Source organism: Nomascus leucogenys, chromosome 10 (assembly GCF_006542625.1).
Source record: "Nomascus leucogenys isolate Asia chromosome 10, Asia_NLE_v1, whole genome shotgun sequence".
In the NCBI taxonomy this organism is placed as follows: domain Eukaryota; kingdom Metazoa; phylum Chordata; class Mammalia; order Primates; family Hylobatidae; genus Nomascus; species Nomascus leucogenys.
The window spans coordinates 70,030,293-70,044,213 of record NC_044390.1 but is presented as its reverse complement, the minus strand read 5'-3'; the positions used below and the strand labels follow the sequence as shown (position 1 = coordinate 70,044,213).

The following is a 13,921-nucleotide window of genomic DNA, read 5'->3' as shown; positions in this document are numbered from 1 at the left end:
TATCTATCTATCAATCATCTATCATCTATCTATCTATCTATCTATGTTGCCTGGGGACACTTATGATTACTGTGAGAAGACAAAAGCAACATCATTATAGTCATTCCTTCCCTCTTGTTGCCCCTCCTTGCCTTCTTGAGTTTCTTCTGCTTCAGCATTGCTGACCTGAAGAACAGTGCTGAGTAAAGCTGACATTTCAGATCAATTGGGGTTGAAGGGAGGATAGGATTCCTTAGAGGGCTCTGAAAAGCCCCTGGGATTGTGGGCAAGGTAGTACACGGGTGTGCATGCTTATTTTTTAGGAGACAAGATTTTTCAAAGTGGCTATGGTTCCCAAAGAGTTAAGAATTTTTAGAGAGAAGCCGCTTAGGGCTGGAAGGGAATCCATCTGGTTAGAGTTTTTCCCCACTCCCACCACCTGCACTTTTCTTTCCTCTCTCCTTTCCTCTGCTTGGCTTTTTTGTCTCCACCTTCCCATTGCCCTCTTCTCAGTTCTAAACCTTCTCCCGTGCATTTCACTTTGTGCATTCCATGTGTGCCTTTCACAGCTGTAGATGTATGTGGCTCTGTGTCTGCAGGAGACCAAATACCTGCATGTTTGCAAAAACACACAGGATTGGCTGCCTTTTTCAATCTTTACCTGTATGCTTGCTGGATGCACTGATGTAGCACTAAGTCCTGGCAGCTGGAGAGGTCACTCATGTCAGCAAACTGCCTCACTGAGACAAGCAGACTCCAGCTGAGAGGATCAGCCCATTCAAGGGGAGATGACACCAACCCAGGAGTGGGAAGCAGAGTCCCTTCATGTCCTTGGTAGACTGTCCGCTCCCTGCAGTCAGTCACAGGCAGCTCTATTCATTGGCAAAGGAAGATCCTGAGCAAATGCTATTTCTGCAGCCCATCTAGTTTGCCAGGTCACAGAGCTTCTAGCTCAGGAAGATTACAAAATTAAAAGGAGGCTCTCATTCTAAGAGGAATCCCTCAGTGATATGCCACATACAGTGTTTTCCAAATTCTTTCGCATTAGGTTATCTCATTTAAGCTTTGCAACAACCAACTCAGGCAGCTAAAGCAAACATAGTATTATTCTTGTTTTCAATATTAGAAAACAAGTCAGAAAGGTATAATTAAAACGTTGCATGGATTTTGCAGTTCAATTCCTAGGCTGTAGCTGTTTGGCCAAGTTGCTTTCTCTCTTTAGGCCTCAATTTTCTCATCTGCAAATGAAGAAATCCAGGTACCAGTGTGGTTGTTTGGATTATATGATATAATTTGCATAAAGTGCCTAGCATGTAGGGCCTATGCAAAAGGTTACAAGTAAACTTACCCTTAAGTCTCTCATAAAGATACACAATGAATCTTAGGGTTACGCAAGTCCAAATTCCCAAAACTCCTGAAGTTTGATAAACAAAGGCAACCGTGAAATGCTATTTGGGTCAGTCCAAAAGATTGTGAAAGGTAGAAAAAATTAGACTGGGAATACATTTTCTCTGTGTGACAGGTGTGTTCCCTCAATTGAAGAAGGAAGTAAAAGGATATGGAATGACTAACTAAATGTCACTTTGCCATCATGCTGGATTGAGGGAGTATTGTCGTGATGCACTAAGGGCCATGAATTTAGAGTCAAGAGCCAGGATTTGGGTCTCCATTTTGTACACTACTAGCTAGGTTTGAATTCCATCTGACACCCTTCCAGATGGATGACCACTTCTCCTTCATCTGTGAAATGGAGCGAAGACCCACTCTCCCAATTCCTGTGGCTCATGGAGGGGATTATGTGGATACCCTGTGCATTAGGGTGCTTGAAAGATCAAATTGAACTTGCTTGAGTTGAATAGGCCCTTGATCTTAGACATCCTTAAGTTTCAATAGGGAGAGCTCTCTATGATCTATAACCCCAGCTAATAACAGGTGACTTGTCACCACCAGCTCCATGGACATAGACACTGACCAGGCCGATAATAATATATAAGGGGTTGGTGGCAGCCACCACCTCATTGAAGCCAGGCTTACCTAGCAGCCATGGAGACAACTTCATGTGTGGCATTGTATAGGGTCCCTGTGAATGATCTCTCGTTTCCAAATATTTTTTGTGCTTAACATCATCCACTTGACTTTGTGGTATATTGCACATGGCACTGGCATATGAGATATAAGGTCAGCTTTTCATGCAGCTTTTCTTTCTCCTTCCCTTCTTTCTTCCTCGTTCCTTCCCTACTTCCACCATCCTCTTTCCTCCTTGCTTCCTTCTTTCTTCTTTCCCTTTTTTCTTCTCATCTTCCTTTCTCTTGTACCATTCCGACAATACTCAAAACCAATAGCCTCTTTTTTTTCATCATCTTTGACATTTTTGTAGCATTTGACACAAACATCCCCCAGGAATTCTCTCTTTCCTTAGCATGTTATGAATTACGTGGCCCTTACTTTTTAAAAATCTTGACTGTTGGGATTTTCTTCCTTCTGTTACTACTCCTTCTCAAACAGCACAGAGTCAGCGTTGCCAACTTCCTCTCTCATTCACATCTATCTCCTAATTCAGTTGATCATTTATGCTACCGATATTGATTGAGTGCCCACTCGGTGTCAGCCACATGATAGGATGCAATAGTGAAAAAGACAGACATGGTGCCTAGACCCATGCATTTTGTAATCTAGTACATTGTGGCTACATGGCATAATACATGGCAGTGATAGAGAAGATGGCATGCCTCAGTAGTCTTAGGAGGTGCTCCAAGGCACTGAGCCCAGGCATGGGTTCAGTTGATGAGAAGAAGAGGAGCAGGGCCAAATAAGTGCTCCTGGATTGACATAACCAATACATGGAGGAGGCTTTAGATGTCTTCTGTTTGACCCAATGTTGCTTGACCATAACTAGGGTTGTCAGTGACAGGTAACCAGATCTCAATGCAATGGTGAGCTCTCAGAAGACAGAATTAGATATTTGGGGATATGGGGGCCAGTCTGCCAATGGATAATGTTTATGAGATACATAATATCTTAAAAAGGATATTGGGAGGATAGTTGTAATTTAGGTGGGTGGTTGGAATAAATAGCCCTACAGGTTATTATTTTATTTATTCATAATTTCACTCATATCTATTCACTCACTCCCTCTGCTTATTAAGCACAGTTTCACTCTTTACTTCATGTGCGAGATCCCTTTTATTCATCTGGTCAGGGATTCTTATTTTTCCATGTGAACAGAGAACAGATGCTTTGTCCTAAAATCACCACTCCTGACTTCTGACCACTGCTGTCTCCAGGAGGCAGAGGGTAAAGCTGGGCATCATCAGCCAGCCTTTGGCTCATCATTCTTGCCAAGAGCTTCCTGAAGAGCATTCCTTCTCCAGAAAGAAAGTAGAAGCTACTTGAAAGAGAAAAATACAACCCTCAAAAGTCTTCCTCCTGCAGGATGTTGGCATGCCATCTCTTCTCCCTTTGTGGGAGCTGTGGAGATCAGCACAGAGGGACTGCTTCTCTGCGGGGCTGGAGGCCATTGCCTAGGAGGAGACATCCGGGAGCCGGGGAGGGGGTGGCGAAAACAGCCTTCTATTTCAGACCCAAGAAACCAGGATTTATTGCTCTCTCTGAGACAGGCTGGAGGCAAGCCTGGGTGCCTTGCCGGCTAACCCGGGTGCCTTGCCGGCTAACCCCTGGGGCTGGTGAACATCGGGTGGAGGGAGGGGGTAAGATTGGACTTAGCCTGTACCTTGAACTGCTGTAAATTGAATGGGCCTCCTCTGACCCACTGGCCAGGAAGCAGTCTCCGGCCAGGCCTGGGGGGTCTTTTGCTCAGTGGCGCTCCTAAGCCAGCCACCCCTTGGCGTCCTGGCTGAGCAGTTGACCCCGACTTAATGGGACCACTACGTGGGTGTCCAGGGCCAGCTCTCCAGTGGGCTGCTTCCTTTGGAGCCAAATCAATATTTATTAATGATCTGCCCCCACCGGGTGCCTCCGCTCCACAGAGGGCCTCTGTTGCCCCAGCCTGCCCAAGTCATTCATTAACCGCGGAGCCCAGCCGCCCGCTGGAGAGGCTGTTGAGGGGCTCACAGAGGCCAGCCCACCGGCCGAGGTATTTGGCAAGGCCATTAATGAGCTAATCTGATTTAACTTTTCAAAACGGAGGCCTGGGTCACTGGGGTCAGTCTCTATTTCCAGCTTTGTGACAGAGACCGGGTAGGGGGAAGGGACCTGCAGCCTTCACTAAAGAACATAAGAGGTATGTGAAGAGAACTTAGGTTAAAAAGTGACTATCCCTAAATCCAGGGATGCTTAGGATGGGGCGGACTCAAGGCTGTCCTAGGGATCTTCTTCAAGCACCTTTAGAGCTCTAGTTTGTCACACTTCCTTTCCTTCTCAAGGTGGCAGAAAAAGAATCTAAAATTTAAAAGCACCCCTTCACCACCACCACACCTTTCTTCTAAGCCCAGCATTGCTTTTTGGTGAAGGGCATCGGCTGCAGAATTGTTCTTTCAGCTCAGCTAGCTCAGTGATCTTGAGCAAATCACTTTATCTCTTTGAGCCTATTTGCTCATCAGTGAACGGCAATAATGTCTACCACCTGGGACTGTTTTGAGAATTAAAGGAGATGATGAAAGTAAAGCACTTAGCACAGTATCTGGTGCATAATAAGCGCTCAAGAAAATGTAACTTTAGAGGAAAAAGAGTAGCCCTACCTTTTTGCCTGGGAAAAATCAGAAGAGCCCAGGTGCAGAGGTTAGAGACACAAGCATGGACTGGCTTGGCCTCTAGTGGCCTCTGGGACCACTATCTTAGTCAGACAAGCAACACTGGAGTTTATTATGAGGCTCAGGTGCAAGGACTGATGCCACAGATGCACCTGTTTTGGGTCAGTTTCTTCCCACCCCAAAGAAGGAGGCAGGCAAGTGCTCAGCACCTTGCCCACTTCACAGATGCAAAGCCAGAGACGCAGGAATTAAGTAGTTTGCTCAGACTTCCATGTTGTGTGGGTGGGAAAGATGAGACTTGAACTCAGACCTGCTGGCTTCATACCCAGGATGTGCACACCCTTCGCACAGTGTAAAGAGTCAGCACGTGTGCCAAGGCTCGGCACCGAGTTTGTCTGGGGTCCTCTGTGGTCTCTCCTGAGGTCCTCACACTGCCTGCTTCGCAACTCTGCAAGCTGGGAAGTCAGCCACATCAGGGATCGACACCCAGTCGCCAACACCCAGCACCCAGGTGCCTCTCCCCGGTCTTGTTCCCCAGGCTTTGTCCCTGCTTTCCAACATGACAGCTGGTGAATTTCTCTTAATGGTTAGGCCTGACCTGGGTCCTCATCCTACCCTAGAAGACAAATAGGCTGCACCCAAGGGCATTAACTTTACATGAGGGAATAGATCACAGGTGGGGCTGGGCTGCTGCCTGGAGGAAGTGAGCACCAGGCCTTCTCACCCTTTCTCACTTGTCCTTCTATAATGATAATAATACCACTACCAGATACTTGGAAGCACTTGCTGTGTGCCGGACACCATTCTAAGAACTCTTCATACATGAGTTCATTTTAATCCTCCCATCAACCCTCTGAAAGACATACTATTATTATAGCTATTTCATAAATGGGAAACTAGGGAACAGAGGGATTAAGTAATTTGCACAAAGTTCCAAAGTTGAGATTGGAGCTAGGCGGTCTGCCTCCAAAGTGCGTATGATGAGTCCCCAGGCTTTGCCACTTCTCCAGCCTGGCTGTGTTTTGGACTTTTTCTTGAAGATGATGGGGTCCCGAAGCCACCAAAAGCCCCTGGACTCAGGTGAGCACCCTGCAGCCTCGCAGTGCTACCTCGGGGTCCCTCACAGCCTCTGCGACAAGGTGCAGAGCTCAGAGGTCTGGGATGTGGTGAGCTGTTTTGATCTTTGTCTTCTTTTTGCAAAGACTTGAATCCTCTGAGTCTTGGCAACTTTCTCAAGTTCTTCTTCAAATTTTTTGTTTTCGTTTTGTTTTATTTTGTCTTGTTTCTCCGACCAAGAGGGGTGAATGAAGCCGGGTGGCCCAATAAGAATTTTCCTTTGGAGAAGGAAAAAAAGAAAAAAAAAAAAAAAAGTCACCCAGTGCTGGAAATATGCTGGTTCTGCTGCCCTCTGGCGTTCACTGGGCGCCAGCCAGCCCACGCAGCCCCGAGTCAAGGTGGTGCACCCTGACTGAGGTCTGTGGGAAAGAACGTTGTTTCTCTGGAGGGAGGAGAAAGGGAAATGAGGCAGTGCATTTGGGAGCTGAGCAAATGTAGTGACTGTACTTCTGAAAAATAAATGAGGCTGACACATTGATTGAAGTGGAGCTGACTTTTCAAGTATCATCTGGCCAGTCTCAGTCCTTCAGAGGATCCCACAGGTCTCTGAATATGCAACTCAAAAGGGTTTGCCGCGCCGATGAATCTAATACCCACATGTTACAGAAACTGAAGCCTGAGATTAGAAACCTCTTAATATCAAAGCTGGACAGAGAACCAGCTTCCTGATCCCAGTCTCTGTTCTTTCCTCCTCCCTCCTCCTCTTCTTCCTCCCCCTCCTCCTTTAATCATCATCATTAAAATCTTTGTCATATTAATGGTTAACACTGATAAAGCACATATTATGGGCCACTGTGCTAAGATGTGTCATATTGCTGCAGCATTTAATTCATCCAATAATACAGAAAGATCATTTTAATTCATTTTGTGAATAAGGAAATTAAGGCTCGAGGAGATAAGATACTTGCCAGTTACACAACAAAATAAGTGGTAGAGACTTTCTAGGCTTGCTGGAAAACTTTCCACTCTGCTCCCTGCTATGATAAGCTAAGGATAGAGTAGAAAAAAATTAGAGATATAGATATAGATATAGATATAGATATATATAGTGTGTATATATATGCATATATATACAGATATATATAGTATGTGTGTATATGTGTATGTGTATATATACATACACACACATATGTAATTCACAGCTGAGCAGTAATACTGTCTACTATGTGCCAGTATTGTTTTCCATAAATCACGCATATTAACTCATTTACCATCATGTTGTTCTTATAAAGCAATACTTTCCAGTACTACTATTATCACCATTTCAAAGATAGGAAGAGTGAGGCACAAAGAGATTTAATAACTTTTCCTGGGCTCATAGATAGTAAATGCAGAGATAAGATTCAAACCTGGGCTGTCTGGCTATTTTAAGACTCTTAACCATTGCTGGACTGACTATTCATGACACACATAGGAAACCAACTCTGGACTAGGGCTAGATCCTGACTATCCCAGATCTCACTGAGCCACGCCAAGGCAATGTCAAGTCACCAGGGTCTTCCCTCTGGGGTCTAGAGGCAGAGGATGTCATAGTAAATAGCATGTTGTCTTTAACCTCAAAAAGACAAGAGATAAGTGTTGGCAAGGGTGTGGAGAAGAGGGAACCCTTGTACTCTGCTAGTGGGGATGTAAGTTGGCACAGCCATTATGGAAAACAGCATGAAAGTTCCTCAAGCAATTAAAATATAGCTACCATACTTTCCAGAAATCCCATGTCTGAGTGTATACTCAAAGGAAATGAAATCAGTATGTCAAAGAGATATCTGCACCCCCTGTTCATTGCAGTATTATTCACAACAGCCAAGGGAAACAACCTACATATCTATCAACAGGTGGATGAATGAAGAAAATGTGATACCCCCCTGACACACACACAATGGAATATGATTCAGCCATGAAAAAAGAAACATTGTCATTTGGGACAACATGGGTGAACCCTAAGGGCATCATGCCAAGTGAAATAAGCCAGACACAGAAAGACAAATACTGCAATGATTTCACTTATATCCGATTCAAAACATGTTGAATTTATAGAGGCAGAGAGTAGAATGGTGGTTGCCAGGGGGTAGGGTGATGAGAAAAATTGGGAGATGGTCAAGGGTACAAAGTTTCAGTCATAAGATGAGCAAGTACTGGGGGTCAAATGTACGGCATGGTGACTATTGTTAATCACACTTTAGTGGGTACTTGAAATTTGCTCAGAGAGATCTGAAGTGTCCTTGTCCCACTCCATACCCACACAGGAAAAATGACTACATGAGATGATGAATATGTTCATTAACTTGATCATGGTAACCACGATGTATGCATGTATTAAATAATTACATTGTATATATAATTTTATAATATAAATACATATAAGTGTTATGTAAAATATATGCAATAGGCCAGGTGCAGTGACTCACACCTGTGATCCCAGAACTTTGGGAGGCCGAAGTGGGCAGATCATGAGGTCAGGAGTTCGAGACCAGCCTGGCCAACATGGCGAAATCCTGTCTCTACTAAAAGTACAAAAATTAGCCGGGTGTGGTGGCATGTGCCTGTATTCCCAGCTACTTGGGAGGCTGAGGCAGGAAAATTGCTTGAACCTGGGAGGCGTAGGTTGCAGTGAGCCAAGACCGCGCCACTACACTCCTGCCTGGGTGACAGAGCAAGACTGTCTCAAATAAATAAATTAAATTAATAAATAATAAAATATATGCAATAGATACAAATATAATTATGTATATATAAATTATACAATTTTATACAATTGTAATTTTATATTATAAATATATATACATTTTTATTGTTCAATTATACCCCAATAAAGATGGAATTTTTTAAAAAGAATTTAAAAAACAGCATCCCCATCACTTTCCATTTCCTTATGCTGCTTTATTCTTCTTCAAGAATTTCCTGACATTGTCATGTATTTACATTTATTTATTGCTTATTTCGTGTTGCCCCTGCCAGAATGTAAGCACCACAAGGATGGAGACTCCCTTGTACGCACCCCACAATGCTTTGTGCTTGGTATGCAGGAGGTGCTCAGTACATATTTGTGGAATCTCCTTTGGTGATTCTAAAGGTCCCCTAAGTAAGAAGGGGGTGCAGCAAGAAAGAACTTGTTCTGCCTTATTTCTGGGGGCAGCAGTTACTGCCAGAATTATGAACGATTCCTAGGCAAAAGAGAGATGATGAATGAGTGGAGACAGGCTACCTCCACAGTGCGGGGATGGGGTTATCCATGGTCCTGAACACAGAGGAAAGGGTCAAGCCCCCTTGTCCATGTGGGTGCCATTCATTGAAACCCCTCGGTGGCAATGTCCTGGAGAAGCAAGGAAGATCTTTTAGAAGATCTTGAGCCCTGGGTGACTCTAAAGTGCTGATTCCTTTCTCAAGCCCTTGCAAACCTGGGTGGGAAACAACCCCCGTTCTTGGCACTGACAACAGAGGTTCAGTGTACAATGCAAATGCTGGACCCGCGGAAGAAGGAGAGCTTGGGGAGGAGTGTAGGTGACAAGGCGGGAAGCCACGTTCCTCACCAAATGAACAGAGCATGGTATCGAGTCATTCGAGACTCCAAAGTTTCAGCAGTTGGGACCAAGGAGGTCTGTCAAGAGACTTGCCCTCATTGTTCCCCAGTTCATCTGTAAAATGGGATAATAATAATACCTACCTCAAAGGACTGTTGCAGAAATTGAAGGGGGTAGCAAATGTGAAATGTTTAGGGCAGTGTCCAACACACAGCAAGTACGACAGAAGTGTTACCTGGAGTGACGGCTGCAGCATCTGCTTCTGTTCCTGCTGTCCATAGGGAGCCAATCTAGAAAAGAGGGCTGGGCTTTAGGGGCATGGAAACTTCTGGGCAGGAAATCTGGCTTCAGAGCCAGCCCTCCTTATCAGTATGCTCTGCCACCTTCCCATGAGTGGCAAGAGGATTGACGATCAAGACCAGAGGGCAGAGAGTCAGCTGGACCTGCACTTGAATCCTGACTCCACTGTTTCTTAGCAGTGTGTGTATTTGAGTTTGCACTAAACCTCTCTGTACCTCAGTGTCCTCATCTTTAAAATGGGAATATTAATAGTACCCCCCTCACAGGTAAAATATTTAGAACACCATTCAGTGTTAGTTTTATTGCTAACATGGGTGATAGAGAGCCTAGGCTCCTCAGCTCTGCAGAAACAAGGGTCTAAATGGACCTTTATGAACTGCTGGAATCAGCTCTCCTTGTTTTGCTGGAATGCAGCTGCTGCTCCTCCTGAGGCTCCTGTTTGGATCACGGACGGAATTTCCCCAGATTGGCCACTAGATGGCATACATGCTCTTTCCTGCCCCATCTAAGGGCAGAATCATGAATAATGGGTGTCAGATGGAAAGTCATGTTTTACGTGCCAGACGCTGAGCGGCGCCCTTTGCTTGTTTCTCATCACTGCCTACAGCAATCCTCAGATTCAAGTAGCTACTCCACCAGAAATGCTCCACCAGAAGTGCTTGGCACGTAGGAAGGCTTCAAAAACACGTTTGCTGTTCTTCCTATAATTGTGTATCCCGGAGTAGGAACTGAGACACAGAGAGGATAAGTAGGCAGATGGAACCCGGATTCTAAGCCAGACCGCATGCTGATTGGAAGTTCAGCATCTTCCCCTCAACCTCATTTCAGGGGAAGTTCTGGAAGCCTTGCACTCACTTCAGGGTTCCCACCATGTCTATTTTGGCTCTCTGGATTCTTTTTGAATCTGCCACTTTCTTACTCCTGGTGTGATCTTAAACCAGCTATTTAAGCTTTTAGAGCCTCAGTTTCTTACCCGTGCAAGAGGGGTTATCATGCCTTCCTTATTTTGGAGGTACCTCAGAAATAGCAACTGTACCAAGGCAGGCACTCTGGATGGTGGTTACTGCTGTCAATACCTTAAATGTTAACATAACCAGGGTGAATCCATTACTTCCCTCCTTTCTTCCCTCTCTTTCTTTCTTCCTTCCTTCCTTGTCTTGTTTTCTCCCTCCTTTCTATCCTTCTCTCCCCTCCCTCTCTTCCCTCTTCCTTCCTTGTCTTGTTTTCTCCCTCCTTTCTATCCTTCTCTCCCCTCCCTCTCTTCCCTCTTCCTTCCTTCCTTCTTTTTCTCTTTATGCCCGGTACAACAAAGTACCCATGGTTTCTGCCCTCATGAAACTTACAGTCCAAAATGCCCTTGTCTCTGTTCATTCCTGGGAAAATTTCACCTGCAATGTATCTTGTTTCCTATAACCCACAGGGACGTCAGTGCTGCCACCTGCCCTTCTCCCTGGGCTCCTCTCTCTGCAAGACCCAGGTGTTGTAGTCCACCCCACTCAAGCCCAATCCCTTCTCCACTACACTGGCTCAGAAGCAAGTCTGAAACCCTTTAGGTGCTGCAAGGCATCTTCAGATCCCAACTACCTGACTCCGTTCACTCTGCTTCAACAATGGCTTTCTAACTGGCTTTGCGATCGAAAGATTTTGCTGCAGTGCCTGGGGCCTTTGGGAGGGAAACATATAATGGGAAGATGGGATCTCATGAACTCATTTACAGTAGAACAGTCTGGTTTTATATAATTTATATTTTGGGCCTATATGTAATATTCTGCTGCTAATGGCTGGATGCAGTGGCTCATGCCTGTAATCCCAGCACTTTGGGAGGCCACGGGGGTGGGTCACCTGAGATCAAATTTTGAGACCAGCCTGGTCAACATGGTAAAACTCTGCCTCTACAAAAACTACAAAAATTAGCCAGGCATGGTGGCGCGCACCTGTAATCCCAGCTACTCAGGAGGCTGAGGCAGGAGAGTCGCTTGAACCCAGGAGACAGAGGTTGCAGTGAGCCGAGATCACGTGCAACTGTATTCCAGCCTGGGTGACAGAAGGGAAAAAAAAAATTCTGCTGCTAAAGAGAACCATCAAAGAAAACCACCTTGACGGGTGGGAGGGAGATGAGTTTTGAGATAATTCAGAGAACATCTTCAGGAAAGAGAATGTATTTGGGAATGGGTTTTAAAACTGGTTTCTAAGGAAAATGGAGTTTAACTTTTGAATGATAGTAATTTGGGGGTTATCTGGAAGCCAGCCCACTTGCCATCACCATTGACTGGGATCCCCACTTCTGATCTCAGCAAGGCCTTTGGCCATGTCCTGCCAATCTGTACTCAGGACTTTGCCTTCTCTGTGTTTCAGTGCCGTGGTTCCCAAGAACCATTCAAGAGCTGGACAGATTTGCCAATCAGATTCTCAGCTATGGAGCGGAACTGGATGCTGACCACCCTGTGAGTCCATGGCCAGTAGGATGAGATTATTTCAGTGCCTCTCCTCCACTCCCCTCCCTTCCTCCTACCTCCTCTACTTGGAGCAATGTGCTTGTTCACTTGTTCAACAAACACTTATTGTGTTCCTATTTACACGAGGGCTGGGAAAAATTAGCAAGACATTATTGTCATCATCATTATCATGGTCATTATTTTTGTAGGAGCAAATATAAATCATTGTCCAGAAACTATTGTCTCTATATACTAGATCTGTGTATGCACAAACACACACACAGATGCCAATCATCATTGTTTCTGCCTGTGTACATCTATGGAGGTTTAAATCAAGTGCTTGGTAAACAGCAACCTGTACTAACAACTCTGCCAACTGCAGGGGGCAGCGGGGAGTGGCGACGTCGAAACTGGATCTTAAAAACTGAGTAGGAGATGCTGGTCAGATAAGGAATGGAGAGGGCTTGTGGCTGAAAGAACAGTATATGAGAATAGCGAGAGTCTTGGAAGCATTCACAATATTGTGGGAACGACTGGTTGGTGCATTAAGTATGAGAATGAGAGATGTGGCTGGGGCATTGGGTTGGGATCAGATTGTAAAAGGTCTAATGGACCAGAAAGAGGAACACGGACTGGGCCAGTGTCTTGCAGCCATGGGGGCAGGTCCTTTAATGGTTTTTGAGTAGAGGACTGGGGTGGGGGATATTTCATCATTCCCTCTACTCTGGGGCAGAGGGTCTGGGGAGGAACAGCCCAGGCTGCGGTGGCTCAGGGCCAGGTCTCACAGCCTCCATCAGTGGGAAGGGCCACCATCCTGTTGCCTGCCCTTTATTCTCTGCCAGGCAAATGACTCCTTCATCTTTAAATGACTTGCAGCCATTTACATCGGTGAAGGTTTAGCAGAACCCAAAGGAAGCATCTACACTTCCACAGGAGTCTGTTTTCTCCTCACATTTATGTGGGTCTTTATAATCAGCAAAGAATGTTCGCGAAGGCACTTTTAAGGAGGCAAAGCAGATGCTTCCATCTTACAGAACTAGTGAGGCCCAAGGAGCCTGATGACTTTTCTAAGGCCCTATGCTAAACTGTGAATCCTGACCGCTCATGGTGCCTGAAGACAAAGGCCTAGCTAGTGGCAGAAATCCAGGCTCTTTTACAGAGGCCAAAGGCAAGCTATTTCAGGGGCAAGCTGGCCTTTTGAAATATGAATGATTGATGCTTCTTCTAATTCAAATTGTAAAACAAATTATAGTGGGCTTGAAAACACAGAGGGGCATGAGGAGGAAAATGAAAAGCAACCATAATTTCAGTTATTTCTATTTTTCTCTCTGGACAGTTCTGCATTTTTTAAATAATGAGAAAGCATATATCAACAGAAACAAAGGTGAATTTCCTCCAATCTCCCAGACTTCAAAACAGAAAAAAAAAATCACCTATTATCACACTATTCTAAAATAATCAATAAATCAATACTAATATTTGGGTGTGCCTCATCCTTCCTCCTTTCTCTCTCTCTCTATATATATATGTATATATATATATGGTGTATATATGTATATATATGTGGTGTGTATATATATATGCACATAAATATGTGTGTGTGTGTATTTGTGTGTATTAACTGCCACAACTTACTAACCAGCACCCAGTTGCAAACGTGTAGGAAGTCTGAGTCTCACCTATGCATTTTCATGTGAACTTCCAATGGCTTCCTTGAATATTAGTTGTGAAATTAAACTAAGTTATATTTAAACTAAGGATAGGAATTAAATTTAAGTCTTCTAGTATATATTACTTAAATACTCTCTCCCCGAAAAGTAAAGGTAAATGTGGGGACTTTTGACCCCCGTTCCATCCTCCTATA

The 13,921-nt window shown here is 44.7% G+C and overlaps 1 protein-coding gene across 1 annotated transcript in view; it reads left to right on the top strand.

Moving 5' to 3' along the window:
- Positions 1 to 13,921, top strand: part of PAH (phenylalanine hydroxylase) — a 105,404-nt gene that overhangs the window by 60,653 nt on the left and 30,830 nt on the right. The window contains exon 5 of the mRNA XM_003269933.3: positions 11,978 to 12,066. Within this exon, the coding sequence (XP_003269981.1) occupies positions 11,978 to 12,066 (89 nt within the window). The remainder of the gene's footprint in view (positions 1 to 11,977; positions 12,067 to 13,921) is intronic.